This window comes from Branchiostoma floridae, chromosome 1, assembly GCF_000003815.2.
Source record: "Branchiostoma floridae strain S238N-H82 chromosome 1, Bfl_VNyyK, whole genome shotgun sequence".
In the NCBI taxonomy this organism is placed as follows: domain Eukaryota; kingdom Metazoa; phylum Chordata; class Leptocardii; order Amphioxiformes; family Branchiostomatidae; genus Branchiostoma; species Branchiostoma floridae.
Genome location: NC_049979.1, coordinates 7437701 through 7462679, shown reverse-complemented (window position 1 = coordinate 7462679; position 24979 = coordinate 7437701). Strand labels below are relative to the sequence as shown.

The window sequence follows — 24979 nt, the reverse complement described above, 5'->3', positions numbered from 1 at the left end:
CTTGAGAATGTCTTGTTCTTGTAGCAGATGTAAGTGGTCGGATTGTACTCCTTGCCACCACACTCAGAGTAGTTGGGTTTCCATGGTGGGGTGAGGGTAGACGGGTCGACAGTTGTTGTGGTAGTTGTGAGGGTGGTAGAGCTGGGGATGGTGCTTTTGTCTTAATGGACAAACAAACAAAGGAATAGACAAACTTTGATTCTAAGGAAGCTCAACGAGAATGAATGCAAAGCCTTTACAAACAAATAGCAGAAAAGTCACTGCAGACATCAGAAGACAGTTGATCCAAGGAACAAACATGTGTATACTACACATACATTTACAAAATAACACATTCAAGCTTGTGTCTTAGTAATTAATCTTTCTTTGTATGTGCTAGTAACTCTTAAAAGTAGAGAGAAAAAGAGACATAAGAGTAGAGAATCATTAATCTGTATAAAAATGTCTTCTCACCTTTGTCCTCTGGATGTTGAGGAGTAGAAATTTCAACTGGATGTTGAGGAGTAGAAATTTCAACTGGATGTTGAGGAGTAGTCCTTTCAGGAGGAGGTGAATTTGGCTGAGGCCGGGGAATCAGTCGTCCTCCACGGCATCTGGAGATGTCCTTACTGTAAGGTGTCCCACGGCAGCACCTGGGTGTACATGGATGACCTTAATGCATGTCTTGTGTGGACAAGGCTTTTCTTGTGTTTTACTTGAAAACTTCCAAATTCTTCATATTCCATCCATTGATAATCGAAAGACACAAAAGCAAGTCATAGCAGATACCAGTATAATATATAAGGCAGTATTTGTATAAGGCAAAAGACAAATTTAAAACACTATATTTCTACATGTGTATTCGGTGTAACATACCCAGCCTTGGAACTTGGGATGTCTGCTACTCTTGTGCCACAGCACTTCTGTGTGGCAGGAGTATAGCTCTTGGTGCTACCTCCACAGCACTTCCTCTCGTTGCCCTGTTCATCATACCTGTCATGCTTGTACCCACTGCAGGAGAACTGCACTTTGGTGTGGGTGGGGTTGGAAGGGATGGGCTGGTCTGTGCAGTTTTGTATTTTCCGCTGGATGCAGCACTGTGTGGTGTTTTCATAGGCAACCCCTTGGCAGCATCTGTAAGTGTGAGAGTGTTGAGAGTCATGTCAGAATGTTTGACTGGCACATGCTCTGGGTGGATTCGAGTCAAACCTTATTGGAAACACTGTTGGAAGATGTGCAAGAAAGACATTGGTTACTCATGTTTATATCCATTGTATGGATACAAGCATATTTATGTGCTGTGGGCTTACTCAGCTAGTGATCTGATACTGGTTTTAAACTGGTACAAGGTGTTAGTTACCTCCATGAAAAATGGAGGTATACTTTTGTCTGTGTGTCTGTGTTTCCAAATATTTATGGTCAGCATAACTTACATGTAAAATCCTCTGGATGGATTGTACTGATATTTGGTATGTGAGTAGGTCTTGGAAAGACAAAGATCAAGGTCGATTTTGAGCCCCCTGGTGTGTGACTTTGCAGTCGAACCTTGTTTTGAACAGAAAAAGGTTATAAGAATGGAGTGAATGTAGTTACCCGGCTGTCTCTTCTGGCAGGTCATAGACTCTGGATCCACAGCAGGTCTGGTTGTGTGGGAAGTACGTCCACACTTTGCAGCACCTTTTCTCTCGGCCATCCTCACTCCACCTGCTGTACTGCCTACCTGCACAGGTGATCATTTCTCTTGCTGGAGATGTCTGGATGTTAGGTGGAGGACGTGTGGGAGTCTCCCCAACATATGAAACCAGCCGCTGATGGGGTCCTGAACAGTCATGTTCATTCTTGTGGTAGAACTTACCTCTGCAGCAGCTGTGGGGTTTATACAGTGAACAGAACATATTAGAATTTAGCTCTGATTTAAAGTAGTGCTTGTATGCAGATTACTCATACGAGACTGAGTCACTAATTAAACATTTTTGTCCTTAATGATGTTCAGAGAGAATGTGAAAGCGTTGTTCTTAAATTTGCAGCTGATTGTTATCTTACCCCCAGATATGTCCAGGATCTGTTCTGATGCGCCCATGGCAGCAGGACTGGTATGATGGGGAGTATGCCCGAGGGCCCCTCCCACAACACATCCTGTCTGCTTCATCTCCCTTGGAGTGAAGAACTCCAGAGCAGCAGATTTTCTCGCGGGGGTCGAAGTACGTGCTTCCACACAGCTGCTGGCCCTGCACTTTGAAAGACAGCTTACCATGGAGGCAGACCTGAGAAATGAAGTACAGAGCCATAAACATTTTACTCCCAGCCATGTTTCATATTAGCAGTACACCGTCGTATGCAGTATATTCCTGCCTCTTTGAAATTGTCTGAAATTGGCGTTAGTGTGGCATAACTGGTAAAGCGTTCAGAGGTCCCGAGTTTGATACCCACCATGCCCCAATGCTGTGCCCTTGGGAAAGGCACTTAACACGACTTTCCCTGACAGTTGAGTGACGCCCACTGAGCCTCTTTGGCTAATCTGTCTAAATGTGTGCCAAACACACACTACGGATTTGGTGCGCCAATATGCCAACATCTGCACATTGGTCTCTCACCAGGAACCATTGATTTTGTTTCTTTTTTTTTGGTTGTTAAAATTGTCTAGAACAGACTTTATAACTGACTCATACCTTGTCTTCACTGTCGTATAACAAGATGTCATTGGTATCGTGATCCAGGCAGCACATGTCTTCCTGGCCCCTCTTTGTAAGAAGTCGGTATTTCCAGTTGTTGTCTTTGCAGCAGAGCTGTTGATCTGTCCTCATGGTGTCACCACAGCACATCTTCTTGTCCTTTGGGATGCCATTGTGAACCTGACCTATGAGGAGGAAGATGATGTGACAGAATCAGTAAAATTTCTCCACACATTAGGGTACATCAAGGCAGACAACTTTAGTAAAGGCTGGGAAGAGGAAGAACAGTAATCTTCCCTTTACACATTCTGCTGATGTTTTCATACTTGCTGATGGATGATTCCCTTAACTTAGAAGCTTGGCATATAACATTTTGCATAGAAATGTTTATGTCATACCTAGGTCACAACCGTCATGTTTGATATAGGTGATTTGGATAAGGAGATAACACAGGGTTGCCACATTAGAATACATTCTAACGTGTTTTGGGTCGTGCTATGGGTGATACGGAATATACCACGTTGCATTCTATAATATGTGTTATACTCTGTCAGCTCTACATTTAGCTGTATATTATAGCTTCTGGTGGTATTAAAATAATGCAAACCTAATCCTAAAAAAATCCATAAAATCACACACACACAAAAACAATATCTCCATTTTTCATGGAGATAATCAGCATATCTGTTTGGCAGGCCTCACCTCCACAGCAGGTAGCATTCCTGGGGTCGTAGCCCCGGTATCTACAGCACTCCCTGCCCGCGGGGATCTTCAGGACGGCCCCGCAGCACTTCTCCTCACCAAACTCGTACGTGGTGGACCCACAGCACCGGGTGTTGTTGGTGGCTTTGGTTTGTACGACGTCATGGTTAGGTCCACAGCACAGCTCAGACTCCAGGTCGTAGGTTCCTGCAGGTGTACACATGATACTACTTCAGCAACCCACCTGTGTCTACTTCAGCAACAGACCTGTGTCTACTTCAGCAACCCACCTGTGTCCTGTCTGTGGCAGAACCTTCAGAGCTTGTATTGGACTCAGCCACAGCAGGACTCACCAATTCTGACGGGACAACTGGTCATTGTCGATGCCGACGGACGAACACACATGATGCAATGCAAGGATTCAATGCATTGAATAAAACCTATACTGAGCAAGCAAGCACCCATACTTCCCACCTTGTTTGAAACTTTGATGTCAATGCATTAACATGTGCCATACCTTAATTGATACACGATACCTGCATTTTTCTAAAACAAAGTATCCAAAGGTGTAAGGAATAAAATCAATAGAGACTTACTTTTACCACAGCAGGTCCTCCCCACTCCCTTTGGCACTGCTGTACTGGCACAGCATGTGTGGGTTTGGTTGTTCATAGAGTGGGAGCCACAGCATCCATGGTAGGGGCTGGTCTGTGGCACACTGGCATTCTGCTCAATGGTGTCTGTTGAACATCCATGTACATAAAATCAGCTTCTGCACCACATGTACGCCTTTATCCATATTTGTCTTTGATATCATGCACAGCAACATAGCAGAAATACAACTGAACAAAGATAGTAAAAAAATGTTTAAATAAATTGAAAACAGAAAATGATACAGTCCTTTGTAAGTACGGCTACCGCTGAGGGTAATGTTACCTTGACAACAGGAATCCGTGTTGGGGTCCATCACAGCCTTTCCACAACACTGACCAGTACCTGTGGGTAGCAGTAATGGAAAACTTCATCATTAATGGAGGGAAAATGTTTCTTTTAATACTAGTATATAGGGAAAAGTAAGAACATGTAGAAATGTGAAAAAGGTAAAGAATATGACCAAATTTGCCTTTTAGAATGTAGAAGACTATGATTAAAGGTGACAATTTGGGACAGACATGACATACATGTACATGTAGCTGTCAGCAAATGACAGAAAGTGTGATATTACCATTCACAACTGTGTCCTGGCAGCAGGAGTGGGTGTCTGGGTTGTATGCTGTCCCTGCACAGCATGCTGTCCTCCCCTCTTCAGGGGAATGGACTTGCCCTTGGCAGCATTCATTCCGCTTGACTGTCTTTTCCCCCTGGCAGCACATGTGGGTTGAGTTGTCGAACAGCCCGTGGTCTGCACAGCAGCCCTGTCCCACTATCAGAAACACCAGTACACACATCAGAAATACATTTACACCTTGGAAACTGAATGTCTTACACATATTTAGAACGTCTTTTGAAGCAGTCCTCAGTCAAGTTCAGTCTGGAGAGTGTACGTGTAGCTATTGTGGGGTGATGTGGTGTAGTCGCACATTTTATATCCTGTGCACATCCTGTCACTGACATTTCCATGTCATGTTTGTGGATTGTGCACAAGATCAAGTAACAGTTGATATCTGGAAGCCCTGGGCCTTTTCAATGCAACACCACAGTTCATTATTTCAGTTAGAGAAATTGAGCAAGTTAAGTAAAGAACAAAAACACTGTTAATGTTACCACTATAATCAAGATCGGAGAACACAATGATCGATGTACATTCAGTTGGCTTTATTGACCTGCTGGATCTGTTGCTTAGACATCATTTGATGTTACTGTCAGAAGGCGTGCAACCAATGGACATGATTGTTGGCTTAAGTCAAGATGTGCATGTACATAACTGTACAAATTTATGTTTATGAATGTTTATGAAGGTGCAAGAGGCAAAGTCTGACAACCAAATAACTGAGCAGTTTGGCCAGTGTTGTCACTTCTGATTTGTTTGCGTGGAGTTAGCAGGAAATGTAGATCAAACAAGGGCTGAGTCACTGGCATTTGTGACATCAGTCTGTTTCCAAGAAGTAAGAACATTTTCTGAGACTTAAGCAACATACAATCTGAAAACACTTCCTAATATGTACATATTTACTAGCTATTTACTTACTATCAAAAAGACATAAACTTATTCTTATTTCATTACCTACTCAGTTTCCCTTCTCCTGTCCTTAAACTAATGTATGTTACATACATGTTGTATGTGCACCACAACATAAAGGTGCAAAAGACATGGTTAAGTTATTACCAAGCTCCTTTCAAGTTTTTGTCTGCAATATGTTATGTCAGCCTTTGTAGATATGATTTTAGCAACAGAGGGGAACATTTGATAAAATTATATAGTGTCTGAGTATGTTTGAATTACACTGCACACTATGTAAACTTACTTGTACCCGAGTCACAGAAGTGCATCTCGCACGTGTACAGATCACGTCACAGGAAGTCAGTGTGATAAACTCACCCGTCTGTTTGACAATCTTGTCATTGCAGCACATTATGTCAGGATCTCCCTTGTACATGGTGTCAAGTCCACAACAGGTTGCCAGGTTGTCAGTAATGTCCTGTCAAATGAGAAGAGCACTTGTGTGAAACATTTAATCACCTTTCTAGCATCTTCAACACAAAGTACATATTATGAAGACTCAAGTGTATGTAGAAAGGATCACAAAATGTACAGCAAAGCTCGAGATTGTATATTACTATTAGGTCATTCAAAGCTGGTGTGTTAAGAAGAAGGGCAGTTATACTGGCTACTAAGTATTTAGATACGGATACAGATACAGGTCTAAGTTGACTTGCGTTAAAAGCTATCAAAGATCTACTATTTCAAATCTAAAGTCAGAACAGAGGATAACTACTTTTAACGCATGTCAACTTAGACCTGTATCTGTATCTACATACTAAGTAGCCAGTATAATGTTACTTAAGATATCCCATGGAATGCATTCTGATGTTTAAGATTGTAGTTTTACGAGGGGCGTGCAATAAGTAATGGTCCTGACCCACTTCCAGTTGTCTGATCTAAATGAAATTTTGTATGTGTAATAATTCATATCTCTATGGGTTATGTTGCAAAAGACAGCTCTGAACTAATTGTGGTTTCTGATTTACTGGTGTTTGAACTTAGTCAGGTGCGAAATGGACCAGGTGTGAAATGGAACCAGTTGAGTGTCGCGCAGTGATCCGGTTTTTGTATTTGAAAGGACGCACACCAAAGAAGACTTTTGATGAAATAAATGAAACTTATGGTGATGATGCCCCATCATATGACCTTGTAAAACGCTGGCATCCTGAATTCAAACGTGGCTGGAAGTCTGTGGAAACAGCTCCCAGACCTGGTCGTCCCTCTTGTGCCATTGATGAGGCATCAGTTGGAGGACCAACCTGGGGTGTCCTACAAAATCGGTGTCCAGAGCTGCATCAAACGATGGGAGAAATGCATAACTCTGGGTGATTCCTATGAAGAGAAAGACTAATAACTGTGCCAAGTTTCATTAATCTCCTGCTATGGGAAATGGGTCAGGACCATTACTAATTGCACGCCCCTCGTAAAGCTTTCTGAAAGCATGTTGAGGTTTCTCTTATTGTTGCATGGGCAAACAAATTGTTTCATCTTACCACTGTTGGCATATAGCGTGAGATTTTGGTGTCATGTTGAGTGGCACAGCACATGTAGTGTAGGAAGTTGTAAGGTTTTGGCTGTTTATGGTCGTACTTGGTGGTACAGCATTTGTAAGTGGCACCGTTGATGTAGTCAGTACCGCAGCAGTGGAATCCTGAAAGTACATACATGTGTAACATTATTATCTGACCAAAATAATTCTTCCTTGCAACATCATAGAATACAATTATCAATGTTGCTTACATATACACAAGTGACAGTGACAGTCACAGCAACAGATTGATACGAGTGATGAATATTTAATCAATACCAACATCCATCATTTCTAATGTGTGATCTTATTGCTTGTAAATTCCTGTTGATTGCAATTGTCTGATGTACACTGTCCAGCAACATCTCATGAATTGTATTATTTTCTTGTCTTTCAGGATGACAGGGAAAACCCATCAAAGTACAAGATTCAGCCAGCATGAAGGGTTCACAGTGCTAAGATACTTGTGGTTACAAGTCTTCTGAAGATGCTTGGACATCAATTGGGTCCATGTATGCTCTTGTGCCATCTAGTTCCTCAGCCTTATGATAATTACCTTCCTTGACCTCATGAATGACAGAGGAGATCCCATCTGAACAGCATGTTGACTGCTTCGTGTTGTAGACTTCACCATGGGCTTCCCCCCCACAGCAGTCCAATTCCCCACTGGTCCAGTTGTACTTCTTTGCGCCACAGAATTTCAAGTCAGGACCAGCTACACAAGGAACAACATTTTACTTAACAACAGGATACTGAATGTCTCCTACATGTACTTTGTATCAGTGAAGAACAGGGTCATTGAACATGTCATTGAACAGATATTGACAGATTACTTTGCATGTTAATGCTGAACAGATAACATCATTTTTATTCTTTTTTTTCTTGGTCTTTATATTATCCTATCAGATTATCTGACTGTGGTAAAATAGAGCCAAATACCCAGTGAAAAAAGCTAAGAACTTGCAATGTGTTCTTTTGAAGTTGTTACATACATGTTAATATTATTTGATACCTGTACATTGAATGTACATATGTTTACATGGAGTTGTATGTGTAAAATAGTATTTCATAGTCATACTGTGTGCTTGACATACAAGAGCAGCAGTCTTGGTGGCCCTTTGATTATTATGACATTCATGTACAGATGATTAGAATTAAAAATGCCAACTTGCTTCAAAGGTCCTTTTGTCACTGGGCGTTTTTTTGCTGTTTTTTTCTCCTTCTTTACACATGTACAAGATTTTATTCATTTGGTAGCCATATATGATGAGACAGAGGTTAAGTAAAAACACCAAGCCTTCTGACATCATTCCTAACTCCAGTGCACTGTAAAACTGCCCTGTTACCTAGGCAGATAAACAAACAGATAAATGCTGTTGAGTACATAGCTTCCTCAAGTTGTCTTTGCTGAGTTTGCTCACATTAATGGTGGTACTCACCACAGCTCTCTCCATATCTCCTGGCAATGGGAATCCCATCGCAGCATCTTTCAGTCGATGGATTGTAGCATGTGTTTTGGCTCAGATCACCCCCAGGATTAAAACAGAGCCTCTTGCCTGGGGGGCAGCCCTGTGGCACACCTGACACTACATCTGCAATCACACATGTTGTCTTCCAAATTATCAAGAATTGTAGTGTATCACATGTACAGTGTACCTTAAAAATTACTCTGGCGTCATATCTTACCATGAAACATCTCATACATGTACATGTTCTTGGTCACACCAAAGACACGTTGGGACAGGGCTATACAGGGTACAAAAGAGCTACAATCAACTCTAAAGTAAAGAAGACCACGAAGTAAAGAAGACCACACTAGTCTATTAAACGCTTAATCAACAGTGCCTATCGTCCACGAAAAAGCGCCCTCTATCGATCGTACTTAAACTCGCAGGATTACCAGTAAGCGGAAGTTTCCCTTTCAGCAAGACAACAGCTGACAGTTGTATCGGATAAAATTGAAAATTGGCACGACCACGACGGAAGCAGTGACAATAACATTCGTTTAGTGAATGCCGAGAGGACCACAAAAAGCCCGCCCTTGCGGATCCTCTGACTCTTGATCTTATTCTATGGCCTACAGGTATACTATCTAATAGATTTTAAAAGAAGCGCCAGTCTTAACCTGACCTCTTGTGACCCCAAAAAAGAGGAAGCGGTCTGTACCACATTAGTAAAAAAATTATCCCTCTGTAATCACTGGTAATCCCGATAAGTAATTGCGGTTATTATTAACCACAATGACTTATGGGGATTGCCACTATTAATACTGGAACAGTCGCAAAAGCGAATGGATGGCGGAAGCAACAATAGTTATATATATATATGTATCCGTTGTAATTGCTGGTAACCCCGACACGTCATTGTTGTAATAATAGAATAGCTGCAAAAAAGCGAAAGTAACGAAGCTGGCGGAAGCAACTAACATCTATTACAGCTATTAAAAAAGGGAAGTTCAACAAAGAAGTTTACGATACACCTAACTTCTTTCCTGTTTCTAGTCGGAAGTTAAAACTTGACTCTGTCAATCTTTTCCGGCTCCACGATGTAGCACCCGTGAATATGAAAAGTTACATTTCACACTAGAACTACCCAAAAGAAATTGAACATTCAGCAGGTTTTTGTGAATATGTTTCTAAACACGGTGGGTTAGTTGACACATACAGGGCGGTGGGTTATATTCAAACGTCGGGTCCTGACGGCAGACTTTTCCCGAGAATACAGCTCCGAGAAACGTAGCCCGAAAACTTTCATTTTTTCATTAAAGTTCATAGATATAGATCGATAACGAAAAGTCTTCTTTGCATCTGCACCAATAACATTAGTAGTAATAATGATATCCTTTTCGCCGAAGACGTTTTGAAGACAAGCAATTCTATAGCTTTTACATAATTAAAACTTCATTTTTAGAGGCCTGGCAATTTCCGGAACGACACAGCGGATTATGTCCTGTTTAAACTGTTACGGATAATTTTAGAAACAAGCATTATTTACGCTCACCTTTGCCGGAAACCATGCTCACGGATACAGCGACTAGGGCTGTAAAGTAGGCTGTTCTGAGTCGCGTGTCCATTTTCCGCGAAGGGAACTGCGATAGACGTCTTTACTGTGTCGTTTACTTGCGGAAAATGAAGTGAATATCGTCATGAAACTCTCTCTCAGTTTCCCTCGGAGTCCCAATGACTCATCACCTATAAATACAGGTGAAAACTGAATGGGGTAGACCCAGGGGAGATAACCTGCAGTTTCTTTGACCAAGTTGACCCCGAGGGCGTAAACGTTTACTTGGAGTGAAAATACTCGGTGACAGGAATTAAGGATGTCGGCTACAAAAAATATCTGTGGTTGATATCCCACCTGTTAGTGAACAGGGCACCAACAAGGTGAACAGAGAAAATGACAAGACTAAGTAAGCTCTTCTATTTGTGGTGGAAACTCAAGCTTATGGAAACTAGTCGTTGGAAACTACGTCACAGTTGTCGAAACTTTTTGCAACCCCCGCCCACTTGTTATTATGTACTACATGTAACACACCATGTCCCAATGTTTCTATCTATCCCCCCACGCAAAAAAATACATGTTTCCCCAACGCGAAACCTTAAAACTCGTGAGAAGTCCTTCAGACGCGAAACAATCTTTTTAGCTAAGGTGAGTCAGGGAAAACACAGGGGAAATCCCCTTTGCCTGTGCTGGCATGTGCCGCCAGCACTAGCCATGCAGGAAGTCAGTTTTGCAACCCCCCACCTTATGCCATTGGTACGTTCCACGATGGCGGCCAACAACAATGGAAGCCAAGCTGCATCTACGAGTAAAGGTGTGTGCCAGCTCCTTTTCCGTTAGATTTTCGAAGATACATGAAGATGGGGTGATGCTCCCGAGTTGTTGGAAGACTCCTGTGTTTTGTTTGAGTGGGCGAAAGGCCCCCTCGGTTATTGTTGAATGAATAGGTTTTCGTTCCGGTTTTCCGAAGGGGGAGGGGGGCAGATATGGTTTGTAAATTATGTTTGCATTTGGTCCTGTCATAATCAGTAATAATATGCACCAATTGTCTCAGGAACACTGCTAGTCATCAGCTTAGGTCATTTTTTGACTGCATCACTGTATGCAACCATTCTACTGTTGTTAGAACTTCTACAATTTGTACAGGCAAGTTTGCTTCCTGTATAACTAACTGTTAGTCTCCATGCTATTCTGATGCCCAGAAAACCCCCTGTCCATCTCATGGCACGACAGTGCGTGGATCCCGATGCTGAGTCCCGCCAACGTGCTGGACTACTTCTCGGAGCGAACAAACCCGTTCTACGACAAGAGCTGCAACAACGAGATCATCAAGATGCAGAGGCTCAGTCCTGAACAGTTAAAGTAGGTGAACCACACTGAAGGGTGAAGTATTCTAGTACTACATGTACGTCCTATCTGTAGATGAATGGATACTGTAAGTGCATTTACAGTTCGCGGGGATTTAATTTTGCGGTAGGGGGATAAAGGACTGTTCGCAGTGGTTTTAAGTTCGCGGTAACACCACACACTGTATTCTCTTACTGCCTTGGAAAAATGTTTGCGGTGGTTTTAAGTTTGCGATGAAGTGGCCACTGCAACAACCGCGAACATCAGACCACCGCGAACATTTCTGCATTTACAGTATCTTTGTGAGCTGTATCATATCCAGTCCAATGTAGCCGCACCTGCTGTTAATTTACCACTGGCATATTATTACCCTGTGGGAGTGGGAAAGAACTTGTGTTTTGCTCTCACTTCCTCTTGCAGTTTCCCCCACTACAATGTACTATACACTGTGGGGGTGGGGCAATTGTTTCCCTTTATTCTACTACATTTCTATGTAATGAGATAATCTGTTATTTTCAAAGTACATGTACTTGCTTGCTATCCCTACTAGTAACTGGACACTTCAAACTTACAAGAAGAATCATTTGATTTTATGTCTGTTTGTTTGACAATGGTTACATCAACTTACATGAGTCTTGAGAAGTGTCATGTAGATTTACAAGTCTACTAGTATTGCAAGCCAGACCACTATTGGTATGGCCAACAAAGCAATCAAGCATACAACATAACAAATGTATGTATACTGTTGTATAGTATAGTACCCTAGTACATGTTAACTTTGTTTTCTCCAGTAACATGACAGGAGTGGAGTATATCCTGCTGCATGCCCAGGAGCCCATCCTGTATGTGGTTAGGAAGCAGCACAGGCACTCACAACAACAAGGTCAGTTAGTATTGTTACATTATTGTGATTCATTTTCTGTAAGAAAAAGAAGTAGTCTTAGGCTAGTTCAACTCACAGAAGAATTATTCTTGCACTGGTTTTGACAGAGAAGACAGATGCTATGTACACTACAGTGTTTGTTTATGGGGAATGTCCTGTTAGTCGTTTTTGACAAATACAATGAGTAGCAGCAAAATGACATAATTGCTAGCCTCTTTGCTGTCATTGCTTGTCGTATTCAGTTGGCATGAATTTTAACTCAATGATTTTGCCCACAGTCACCCCACTAGCCGACTACTACATCATAGCTGGTGTAGTGTACCAGGCCCCTGACTTGTACTCTGTTCTCAACTCCAGACTGGTAAGATTGACATCATTCCTCTTGATTATTTCAAACTTCAAACGTATGATGAAACCTGTAGGTGCATTCTAAGTCGTCTCTGTGAGCATCTGAATTCAACGTTCCTTGTTAAGTATCTATTTTTTATGGTAACAAGTGTTGAATATTACAATGTAGTAGCAGTAGGTGAGTTGTCAATGTCTCTGCATTGGCTTGTGAATCAGCTTTGCTTTTATGAATTGAAGATGATGACTCTTTCTTTCCCTTTGCAGCTAACATCTCTTCATAACATTCAGTCTGCCTTTGATGAAGGTAGGTTTATCTCATGTTTATAAGTATGTTTTAGTGTTATACATATAAAATTCATAGTAGATAACTGTTAGATTGAGTTAGTAAACACTGTAGAAGCACTTACATGTGTTCCTCTTGTAGGATTGTGATGGCTACCGGTAGTACCGTTGATAAGATGTTATACTTTTCTATTATCTGTTTCCAGCTCTGTCCTACTCCAGATATCATCCATCTAATGGGTACTGGTGGGAGTTCAAAGATAAGGAAGACAAAAAGAGAGAAGGTGGGTGCAACAATGTTATAACTCTCTCATTGAACAGGTCACTTCCCTAGAGATAAAATGTCCTAGTATACCTGGGAAAGTTTTCTATTATGTTGCTTTTGGATGTACATTTGTATCTTTTTAATACAGTACACACAATCCTCACTTTCTCAATACTATGTTATGTTGTAAGGTTTGCTGAGTGTTGCTAAGCTGTTTGCTAAGTTGACAGGCACATATTACTACCTTTATCTTGTCAGTGGTAAAGATGATAACCATCTGTCAAAGGAAACATCTGATATGTTTAAGATGAAGTCTTCCACGTAACAGCCACTTTGTTGAACTCCAGATAAGTCCAATTCCCAGGGCAGTAAGAAGAAGCCAGAAGAGATGAGTTCAGCATTCCAGAGACAGAGAGTGGACATGTTGCTGGGGGAGCTGGCAGACAAGTTCCCGCCCAAGTTTGCACAGCCCAAGAGAGGTGACCAGCCTGTCCCAGGTTAGTCTGACCCCAGGGGGTTACCTGAGGTGTAGTACATACCTTTGACCTTTGATACCATCCTCGGGATGAAGGCAGATCCAACACCTGTAAGCTCCCGATCTTCACACTTGCAAATTGTACTTATCACTCTCCCAAGTACAAGTGCCTGGGTTTATATGCTCTCCATTTCTCTTTCAATCATATAAATATCACACATTTTATTTGTTGCTCAAATTTAGAAGACGTATCTAGGATTAACACATCTCTGAAAAGTTATGTGACTATATAACGTATTATGCTAAATGTAATCATTGCTAATAAGTCAGTAACAAGCTTTCTCTCTAACTAATCTATGACACTCTTGTGTGACAAGGAATTGTAACAGGGACATCTTTGTTGTTGCAGTTGAAGAAGACAGGAAACCAGGAGAGCAGGCAGCACAGGTAAAAGAAGAAAAGTCCGAAGACACGCCAAACCAGAACCACAGCAGCTCCGGATCCAGATCCAACCAGTCCATGCAACCACCTGAGAAAAGAATGAAATTATCAAAGCAAAGCTGATGTAGATTATATACATGTATATACGTAGATTATATATGTATGTGTAGATATGATATAACGGCCAATTGAGTAATAGTGATCCTCGTTGTCCTCAAGTTCATTTAGATTGACCTGAAACTGCAAAGAATATCCATGTGTCATGGTTGTCAGAGACAATATCAATGGTGCAAGTGTATTTTTGTGCTTCTACATACATTGATTGTAATACAGAACAAGTGGAAATTGTTCAAATTTGACTGTGGTATACAGCAAAAGCTTCTCCTCAGGAGTATTGTTTACAGAAAATTACAATGGAAGAAGAACTAGTACTTGGACTGAAAAAGAAGAGATGTGAGTTACCGATATATCCTCAAATTTGCACATGCATTTGAAAACAAAGATCATGTTATTTATGTAACCCAAATGGTTCTCAACCATCCTCCTGCATACATTTATGCTTTGTGCATAAATGTGCTTAACAGCAGCTGGCCAAACGTGAAGTTGTAATAAAATAAAATGTTTTGTATGTATTGTCCTCTCTGTGTATCTTTCATTGGAACTGCAGCCATTTATTTATTGATTAGTTTGTAAGGAGAGTTAAGTACATGTACCTCACATAATGTTGTGTTTCCTGTTTCAGTCCTGAAAAAATTAGGCGCAGTAGATTTTTTTTTTCTTGTAATTTTCTTTAGGCTGGCCAAAACTCTAGTTTGACATATTACAATACAGTTGAACAAAGTAAACTGAAATGCATGAGGACACTAAGTGTCTTTCAATGTCAAACTTGAATGTTGTGCATAATAGATACATTTATTCTTCATTAGATAGGACAAGCAGTTTTTTACTTCAAGAGGAAGCAGACTGAATAAAAATTTTAACTGATAGCAATGTGACTCTTCTGCCCACCCCAAAGAAAGTCTAGGGTCGGCAGGTTTTTCCAGGAAACACAACTCTTTTTTTCCTAGGCCTTAGTACCCAATGACACTTTGGGAATATATTTTTTTCTAACTGGAGAAAATTGCTATTAAACCACTCAGTTGTAGATTCCCAAATTCGTGCTGCTTGGTAACATTTAATACCTTTTATGGATCCTGCTATCATCCATGCACCTGCACCCAGGAAGGAAGTGATAAGCATGTACCATTATTACAAAGTGATGATTGCCACACAATAATATTGATATTCATATCATGGCATAATTTGTCAGGTCAGACCTTTCCTATATATATTTCCTTACATTTAGACTTTTCATACAAAATATTATTTGGGGATGATTTACTACTTACTCCACAACAGAGAGTAGATGCTTATCCTGACCACCCCTCCTGTACTGGGTTTGGAATGTTCCAGTTTATTATCCCAGAAAAAATGGCGGCGATCAGGAAAGAAAACGCTCGCCCGCCCTTCCTCATGGCGATTTACGTCCTCCTTTTCGCCGCTCAACTTCTCGTTTGTGGCGCTGCCAAGAGAAACGTGGTTATTCTGACGGAAGACAACTGGGCGTCCATGCTGGAGGGGGAATGGATGGTAGAATTGTAAGTGGCCTAGATTGTTGTGTTGCCCCCCTCCCACACTTTAACACATAACGTTACGAATTTATTACAGCATGTACAGGGCATTTGAAAAGTAAAGCACCATTTGTATCGAGTTGTTTAAGCCATATACATTTATTGTTTGTGTTACTGTGTATGCAATAATTATTCTAATATGAAAATCAGTGTCGTACCGTTTAATAAAAGTGTAGCCCGTGTATTTTTATGGCTTGCAAACTTGAACGATTTCCCGTTTTATCAGCCCAAACGGCTAAAGGGTTACGTATGTAGGCAGCAGATAGACGTCTAGGGAAAATATGAAGTATACATGCAAGGTCACAGATACTAGCAACAAACCATGACATCAGTATACAGACAGTCATAATAATATTTGCTTGTTGTGAGTTGTACTTGCAACTTGTAACCTTCCTTGATGTAACATAACAATGTAACAATGTAATATAACATTACAGGTTTTACAGCAGTAACAGAACTGTATGAGGAAGTTCAGTGTTACAATAGCAGTTACTTACACCTTGTAATGATATTAAAGAACTTTTATAATTTGCAAATGTATGCCTGAAACCCAATTGCAAGTGACGAAAATAATGTAACGTTACATCACCATACAGTGCAATTGAGCAAGGCATCTTGTTATTATTGTCATTCCTACATTTATTCCGCCACCAGTGGGCTGATACCTCGGGTGATACGGAATACACCGTGTTGTATTCTATATGTATCAATTGTATAGAGGAAGCAAGGAGGTCTAACCTCCTTGGAGGAAGGTGCTATGCAGAAAGCTTTGCCATTACTGCTCAAAAGGATTGAAATTTGCATGAAAGATATTGGATGTTTGATTGTTGTGATAAGATCAAAGAGAATTTGGCAATGTAATGAATAATTCATGTAACATTGATTAGATTCAGTGCTTGATAGGATAGACTAATAATTCAATATACTCTCAATATTTCAGGGGTTCAAATGATTTTGTGTGCAATTAAAAAAACAGTCTGCAATAAAAAGTAAAGATTTATTGTTCAGGTCTGATTGATTTAGATATTGTCTACATTTTAGTATACACCTAGTTCAATCTTGAACACTGTTACTACCAATTGCTCCGCCATGTAAATGCCAAAATCAGGCTGAACGAGTCAATGACCTAAATGAGAAACTAAGTACATATTCCAAAATGACCATAATGTTGCCCTGGTACAGAAAACACATAGGGAAAAGTTTATATGGATGCAGATTACAACTTCATGTAGTAGACACCAAGGTGTCCGATAGAAGTTAGAACCAGTGGAAAAAAGAGTTTGTTGCATACATACCCTTGTTGAATACACATCTACATGGTGATACAATAGACCATTAATAATAATAATAATGATAATAATAATAATCTTTATTGCAAGTTCATGCCCATGGGCTAATTGCAAACAAAGTAAAGCAGTGGTATACATAGTTGTATAGTGTATACTAATAAGAGAAGGATAATGAAACTTATAGATTAATACAAAGGGAAATAACGTCTAATCTAAATCTATTTCTACTAAGCTATTTGATGGGTGTGTTGACTTATTTTCCGCATGCAGTGGGAGATGAATTGTCCAATATAGTCCATTTTCATATACATGTATAAAACTAATAAAGGGTTTGGATGACTTAAGCAAGAATGTTGTATTTTCTTGGACAGTAAGGTGAGAAAAGCTTGGGAAAGTTTTGTGGATTTCAAGAAAAAATTTGCTTCTTTTGGAATTGAACATTGACATATAATTGTAGATAATCTTCCACTGCTTTCCCTGAACAGTATTTACATGTTCTCTAACACCTGCCGTGTGTTGCAGCTACGCCCCCTGGTGCCCGGCCTGCCGTAACCTTCAGTCCACCTGGGAGGAGTTTGCAGACTGGGGAGAGGACCTGGAGATCCAGGTGGGCAAGGTGGATGTGACAGAGGAGGCAGGTGAGGCACAGAGACCTACTAGTGTAACTCCTCATTACAGATGTGTACCTAAACAAATTTATAAATTTACAGGTACTAGTACATAGGTTTAGGTACAGGTCCGGACCTGAACCTGAACCTGTACCTGACCTACTTGTTCAAGGAAAACTAAAAGGCAATCATCAATAAGGATAAAAGCATGTTTGAACAGATAAATGTGTTTAATTATGGTAGACACATGATGCAACAAAAATTTGACCCTTACAAAATTGTTGTTTTTTCCCTCACTGGGGCTCAGAGACTGCTATGGCAATTTCACAGTAATTTTATTTTTCAAAGTGGCCATCCTCTGACCTGTTATCCTGCCTGGCTTGCACTAATTAGATACAGGTCCTATACAGTACACCTGTGTTCCAGTATTTTGGACCTGTACCTAATTGATTACCTGAGCTGACTTCTAATCATAAACTACCTCATACTTGGAGTCATTTACTCTGACCACTTGTGTCATGTCTAATTCTGACTTGCATATCCCCTCTTGATAATTTGTACATTGTCAGTTGGTGCCATGACCCTAAGCATGAAGCTGAGAAAAGATAATGTATGACTATGATCGTGGATGTGTTTCTTCATGATGTATGTTTGTATTTTACAGGACTAAGTGGCAGGTTTGGTGTTACTTCTCTGCCAACCATCTACCAGTAAGTATCCCTGAGGCTTATGCAGCATATATGTCAGTATGATATGTTCTGTGTTATCTTTTGTTGCTCAGGTTTCAATTGTCCTTCCTGATATTTCAAATTCATATGAAAGGACAAATTCACTGTTGTCTCATTACCAATTGGTGTTCTGTATTTCCATGTATATGTCTTTGTCTGTGCTTCCTTCCATCTGAAGAATTCATACAAACATGACACTCTTTGCTTTCATCAAATGAAACATCCTTGATACTTTAGCTGCAATTGTCTCTCACATTCTCCACCCACATAGTGTGCTGGATGGGGAGTTCCGTAAATACACAGGCTCTCGCACCAAGGACGACTTCATCAGCTTCGTGGATGATAAGAAGTGGGAAAATGTGGAGCCTGTCGAGTCCTGGAAGGCTCCCAACTCATTTCTGTATGTAGATTTTTCCTCATTTATCTATCATAGTATCAAATCGTTTAATGTCTTATCATGGATAAAATGTGCAGGCTAAAATATTTTAAAATGAGCTGTACATACTAGTACATTGCATGTGTATTTCATTGGTTTTAAAGTTATTGATACTGATGTTAACTTGTATGTCTTTTCCACAGCATGTCCTGTGTGTCTTGGCTTTTTAAGATCTCAATGGCTGTCAGGGTCAGTATGTTTAAACTTTTCCTTACATTTCTTGTGTGCTTTGTAACATAACAGAATGTAATGTTATAGAATACGATACTTGAGTATTTACATACTTTCAAAAGTCAGCTGAGAGGTATAAGACAGGATGGCAGTTGAGCTTTAGGGAAGGATGGGACTTCAAGAGTTGTATGTACTAGAAGTATACAGCATTCTCTGGCCACAGGGTCACAGGGCCCTTGCAGTTTCTTATAAAACTGCAAGAGGGTGTGGTTAAACAGGTCAGGTTATGGCATCCAACACTGTGCTCTTTGTTAGATTGCTCCTCACCATTGTCTGAATGTTCAGCCCTTCCTTCTAATGTTTATGCTAATGCCATCAATGTGTGCTCATATCGATGCTCAGATAAAATCATTAAACTCAGAAAAATCCCCAAATCATCCCTTGTCACTAAACTCTAAATAATACAAGCATCGGAACTAAAATGCTGCAAGTCTAGCCAACAACATTAAAAAAAGAATGGTTAATCGGTCGTTAGATTTGTGCTTCTGTCTGCAGTCCCTAGCAAAGTAGCATCCCAGCACAGAGTATTGACTAGCTCCTGCTCCTGTGCGCTGTTCTTCTGTCTCTCCTGTAGTTTCTGCCCGCATTGTTCACGCTGCTCCTCTGTTTCATCGGCAGACCATACATACCAGCATCACAGAGGACTACGGTATACCTGTGTGGGGCTCCTATTGTCTATTTGCTGCTGTCACAATTGTCGCAGGTCTTCTCATAGGAATGGTGAGTTGTCATTGCCCACTTGTTTGTAATATCTTTGTATTAACATGTAAAGATGTGATTATCCAAACTCAGAACTTGTGTCACCAGCAAGAGTCGGAGTTGACTGTGTGCATGAATATGTTACAATAGCAAATACATGTCATATTCTAGTGAAACACAGAGGCATGCAAATTCATGGTAGTAAGATGATCATGTGTGAACTACTGTGGCCTGTACCACCAGGCAAGGTCTTTCTTTGTTTTGAAAACATTTAAACTTGCAAAGGTCCTGTAGTCAAATGTCACATGCAGACCAGCGCTTAAGAATTCTAATACAAATTATCGTGATTAACTTAAAGTTTAATGAAGAAAGTAAATTTTTACAAATAGTCCTGAATCTTATAGATAGAATCTTAAAAGCTATATTGCCTCATGAAAAATTAGAATATTGAACCACACATGGAAGGGTACAGAAGGTTGTCAATAGAAGTATTTTTTGGTTCCGTAGATTGCCTGTCTTGACCATATGATGACAGCTTTTCCATTCCTAAAAAAGAATGTATCATAAGTAAGAGCCATCATAATGAGCCATTACAAGTATTCCTTTTCTACTGAGCTGAGAACCATTTTTGTCAGTAGTGCACATCCCCATGCTAGTGTGTGTGACAGTGTGCAGTTGACCCTGGGGTTTCCTATTACACAAGTTACCGTCAGGGGAGGTAAGGGTGTGGTGATAAATGACGTGACAACTTGAAAGCTTTTACTTACACAACATCCCCATTCAACCCTCCTTTCAATCCCTCATTAAGTACTTTGTACTTGGAATTGCCCACGACTGCGTGTGTTGTGTACAGTGTGAGCTGCCCCTGACCTCCTACCGCGAGGTTCAAAGTGATGCAGTTAATGATGTGTAAACTCAGGTATACATGACAGAATAGCAGCCAGAAGTGACCAACACTGTCTTTTGAACCTCACAGTGTTTCAAGTGCTTTCATGTTTTCATGTGAGCAATTCTCCCCAGTAGTCATCGCAGAAAAATACCTCTTAGGAAATCAAAGAGTGTGTCAAGGATGGGTACTTGGGGGAAATTATTTTTGAAAGGTCAACTTTAGGATGCAACAACAATGCCAAAACAGCTTACTATCTTATTTGATTCTAGTCATATTCATGCACAATTAATTGTGAAATGCAAATGTACATGCAAACAAATTATACAAGCACACAGATGTTTACTTTTTTTTCAATCCAGCTAAATACATATGTACCACAAAGTCAGTTGTCCGTATTTTCTTACCATTTTTTTATTTCCTGTAGTGTATGGCCATTACTGCCAGAGTCCCTTTTTACTCTGTAACAGAACACTGTCATTGGTCACACTTTCCCCATCACACATACATTGCAAGCAAACATTTAAACGTGACTTCCTCAATGACAAACTTAAATGCTTTTCACAGAAGACAGTACCACTAGAATAAAGAAACATTCAAAGGATACAATGTACTTTGCACTGTTGCATGAATGACTGACACCCAGTGTGAGGTGATAGCAAACCAATAGACAGGGATAGCAACAGTACGTATGCCCCACTCCCTGAGTTGGCACTCTACTCCAAATTAGCCTGGCACAAAGACTAATCTTGAGGTTTGTAGTTTGCCTACTCATTGTGCGTTAAGTATTTGTAGTGGTCAAAACAAGTCATCTCTGAAAGTATTTCACTTCAAGTCACATAAAGAGAGTCTGTGTGTGTGTTTTTCTGTCGCAAAGAATTCTAACATCTTGAACAGGAAACAGACAAAAGTGATTTTTGGCTTATATTGTCCTGCTAAGAACCTGTCTAATTATGCTGGACTTTTGTATTGGTGACCAGTAAAGTCAGTCAGAAGAGCAGTCAACAAATAAGAAAGCATTAAACCAATTACTGTGAACACTTAGCAGCATGTGTGGCGGTGTGTCATGGTCCTCCTGATGATGATGATGATGATGTTTGTCCATCGGATGTCGATGAAGACCATGACTTTGGAATTTTCGGTATCAGTCACCCTTGTGAGTCCGGGCGTGGCCATATAATGTTATGATAACACAAGTGTTACTGTGAATGGTGTACACAAGAAACATTTACTTCACACATCCCAGTTGCTCCCTCTGGATGGGCTGTACTTTCATCACCTGTCGTTGTTGTTGTTCCAGGTGCTGGTCTTCATCACCGACTGTCTGTGCCCAGCAGCCCCACCTAAAGGCTTCTATGAACCGGTCCAGATGGAGATGCCCCCCACGAAGGTAAGGCGGGATGACAGACCACCCACAGAGGACCAGGAGGAGGAAGATGAGGAGGAGGAAGAGATGGAGGAGGCAGAGGAGGGGGATGCAGAAGAGGACAATGATGCCAACATCAGGAAAAGGAGAGTGAAGGCAACAGCTGAATAATGCTGTACATTTTGTTATTTTGTTTTATAATAGCCGTGTGCAATTTTCTTTTACTGATTTTTATTTCCCCAACTCTTGACCAAACTGGCATTATGTAAAAGCTGCTGCAGTACTGTTACACTGTTGGGGCGTGCACCGATCCTGGATACTTGTGTTTTTAATATGTTTCCTTTTCCTCATCCTTCATGACAATTCATTTACACGTTTTTACTTGTTCAGTGGATTGCAAATTTTATAAGGGAATGTGAGAGATTGAAGCACAAGTGACAGAGTCAGTAAGGTTAAAAGCAATTTCAGATGTTGTCCATGCTACAATGCTACAATGGACACTGTAGAATTCTGGTATAGTTGTTGCTTCAGTTAAGAATAATGATCATCAATGGAAAACTGTTAACTTTTCTGACCAGTCATAAGAGCCCACTACACTCTGGTGGTAGAGTAATGTCAAAGTTTCAAAAAAGGCAATTCAGAAAATTATGCTATTATCCCAACATCTGTTTGGAGATTGGTTGCTCAGGATATTAAGGTAGTGAAACTGCATTGTTACATGTATATTTACTAAAGAAATGAGTATGATTCTGACTGGAATCATGTTAAAGCAACAATTTCAGGAGAAGATTCTTACGATGAGGAAAAATCTCCACCTCTTGATTGTAAGTATGCATGTTTTGAATCATGTTTGTCCCAAGTAATACATGTCTGGGACTATGCAAATGTATAGTTATTTAGCCTCTGTTGTCAGATGCTCTGATGATGAATGAGATTTGCTGCCTGATAACAATCTTCATACAGTATATTCCAGCCCAAGAGGTCCATTAGCAAATTAACTTGAATGAGTGTATCCATGTAACAATAAATGCACAAATGTGGCTTACTTCTGATCCAAGGGTTAGGTTCTGAGTGAGAAATATGTTTAGTGCAGACCTGTATAAAATGACAATGTCATGTTCATGTCTCATATTGTATGATTACATTGTGTTGTATTGTCTTCTACAGTACAGTAATTAAGGATGTTGGACATCCAGCTAACTATAGGGCTGGCATCTGACATGCAACTACTGGGAAGAAATGTTTGATTTGCTTTTCTTTTACCCAATGGAAGAAAAATGATATTGCTTTGTTTCAGATGCCAATTGAAAGTTCAGTTTGATACTACTTAAAGATATAATGCTGCAGAAGTATTTCTGACTACCTGTTTCAACCCAAAAGGGACATGATGAACATTGAATAGGCTTTCATCATTTCCTAATACAGTGGTCTAGCATAGCACTAATTAAATTTTAAATGTTGCATTGGAGCTTAGAGGTCATTGTGTAGAATGTGTATTGATAGAATGTGAAGACCTAGCAGTTGCCTTACCAATGTAAGATTGAAGAATTACAATAGTCATGCAGTTTTTATGATACAAGTACTACTATTATTAAATGTTGGCGGCACCATTTACATGTAGAAATCTGTAGAAGGATGAGTAAGGTCACGATGAGGTGTTCAATTAAACACAGCTGAACAGAGCATCCAGCAAAGTAATACTATTAAGCTATGTACCGGTACTACCAACTTTGCTGTGAAGGTTGATTGAACATGACACTTATAGACACAACAATCAGGAGAGCACAGATCAACCCACAATGTTTCCAAATGCAGGCTTCAACCATCAACATTGCTGACTGTTGTACATGTTTGTAATTAGACTCTTTTTTATGAATTATTAAAGTGTTATGTAACATCCTTGGTTATCAAAGAAGCAAATTAAATCAAGGACGATGCAAGTTTCATTTGTCATGTACATGCAATACTAATAAGCACATTTTATTTCTTTGTTGTTGGGATAGAGATAGTGGTCAACAAATGGGAATATGATACCCAAATGTCATTTGTGCTGCTATCCAAGAAGTCTAGACCCAAATAATGAAAAGGGTGTGACTTATATGATAGCCTTCAACTGCAAAGGTCCAGTAGAACTTGTTGTCGTACTCAGACAGTGACGCCTCTCTGGTAAGGTTATGGTAGTTCAAGTTGCCACATGGTTGTTTCCATTCCTGTCCATAATGTGTTTGGGATTGATGGAATACTTGTGGATTTCCCCACACTGGCATCCGTCCAGTCCCAGCTCTTATGCAGGTTTGAAAATATTATTGAGCAGGGAAAGCTAGCATTTCCTTTCTGCTCTGGCTTCTAATCTCCCTTGGGGAGACCGCGTGCAGCTGTCAGGAATGTGTCTGTAGTAATGACCACCATGTACTACGATGTAGGCACGGTGTACAGGTGCAGCTCCCCTATGTAAGACAACACTCCTATGATTAACTTGTGTAGATCACAGGATGAGGTGCAGACCCAACCTGGACTGGCCTCTTAGGAGAACAGATAACAAAATGAAGTTTACAGAAACCCAAGAGAGGTCTGCTCTTCGTTGGCTGTCAGTCAAGATAGTGAAAGTGGCGATTGATACTAGCGTTTATAAAACAACCAGGCCTATAACATCTGCAAATCGTTAACCTTTTTCTAGAAATACCAACAAATGGTATACCCTTAATTTGTAACGCGATGAAACATTTACAGCTTCATTAGTACAGCGAAAGTTTTTTCATAATTGGAAATTTTTGTAATCCAACAATCTACACCCTGAATCTATAAAGCAATGAAACATTTAAAGCTCCATTATTGATTTTTTTTTTAATAATCGGACTTTTTAAAAGCTTTTATGACTTCTTGTGCTGCATTTTCACTGGTCCAAGTTGGGTAAACACGATGTTTCTGAGAAGCGCCTGTT

The 24979-nt window shown here is 40.2% G+C and overlaps 4 protein-coding genes across 4 annotated transcripts in view; 3 read left to right on the top strand and 1 right to left on the bottom strand.

Annotated features, from left to right (window-relative positions):
• LOC118419295 (dimethyladenosine transferase 2, mitochondrial-like) overlaps positions 1-8028 on the top strand; it is a 16001-nt gene extending 7973 nt beyond the window's left edge. The window contains exon 11 of the mRNA XM_035825646.1: positions 7482-8028. The gene's annotated coding sequence lies outside the window, so the exon portion shown is untranslated. The remainder of the gene's footprint in view (positions 1-7481) is intronic.
• The window catches only part of LOC118425596, a 10261-nt gene extending 1870 nt beyond the window's left edge, over positions 1-8391 (bottom strand). Inside the window, exons 1-12 of the mRNA XM_035834543.1 lie at positions 8382-8391; positions 7641-7799; positions 7050-7207; positions 5893-5992; positions 4579-4776; positions 4272-4349; positions 3354-3560; positions 2649-2836; positions 2023-2243; positions 1573-1845; positions 935-1113; positions 454-536 (exon numbers count right to left, since the gene is read on the bottom strand). Coding sequence (XP_035690436.1) covers positions 454-536; positions 935-1113; positions 1573-1845; positions 2023-2243; positions 2649-2836; positions 3354-3560; positions 4272-4349; positions 4579-4776; positions 5893-5992; positions 7050-7207; positions 7641-7799; positions 8382-8391 — 1854 coding nt within the window. The remainder of the gene's footprint in view (positions 1-453; positions 537-934; positions 1114-1572; positions 1846-2022; positions 2244-2648; positions 2837-3353; positions 3561-4271; positions 4350-4578; positions 4777-5892; positions 5993-7049; positions 7208-7640; positions 7800-8381) is intronic.
• A 2426-nt stretch (positions 8392-10817) lies between these two features.
• On the top strand, positions 10818-14753 carry LOC118416429 (mediator of RNA polymerase II transcription subunit 6-like). Its single transcript, XM_035821529.1, has 8 exons — positions 10818-10898; positions 11287-11446; positions 12223-12314; positions 12593-12675; positions 12927-12966; positions 13151-13228; positions 13557-13706; positions 14094-14753. The coding sequence occupies exons 1-8, from the start codon at positions 10832-10834 to the stop codon at positions 14246-14248; spliced, it is 825 nt and encodes a 274-aa protein (XP_035677422.1). The 5' UTR covers positions 10818-10831; the 3' UTR covers positions 14249-14753.
• Positions 14754-15544: 791 nt separating this feature from the next.
• Positions 15545-23974, top strand: LOC118416419 (thioredoxin-related transmembrane protein 1-like). The gene is made up of 7 exons (XM_035821520.1): positions 15545-15762; positions 17607-17722; positions 18357-18402; positions 18692-18820; positions 19000-19045; positions 19706-19807; positions 21973-23974. Exons 1-7 carry the CDS (start codon positions 15569-15571, stop codon positions 22207-22209), a joined length of 870 nt encoding a protein of 289 aa, XP_035677413.1. The 5' UTR covers positions 15545-15568; the 3' UTR covers positions 22210-23974.
• The last annotated feature ends 1005 nt before the right edge of the window (positions 23975-24979 follow it).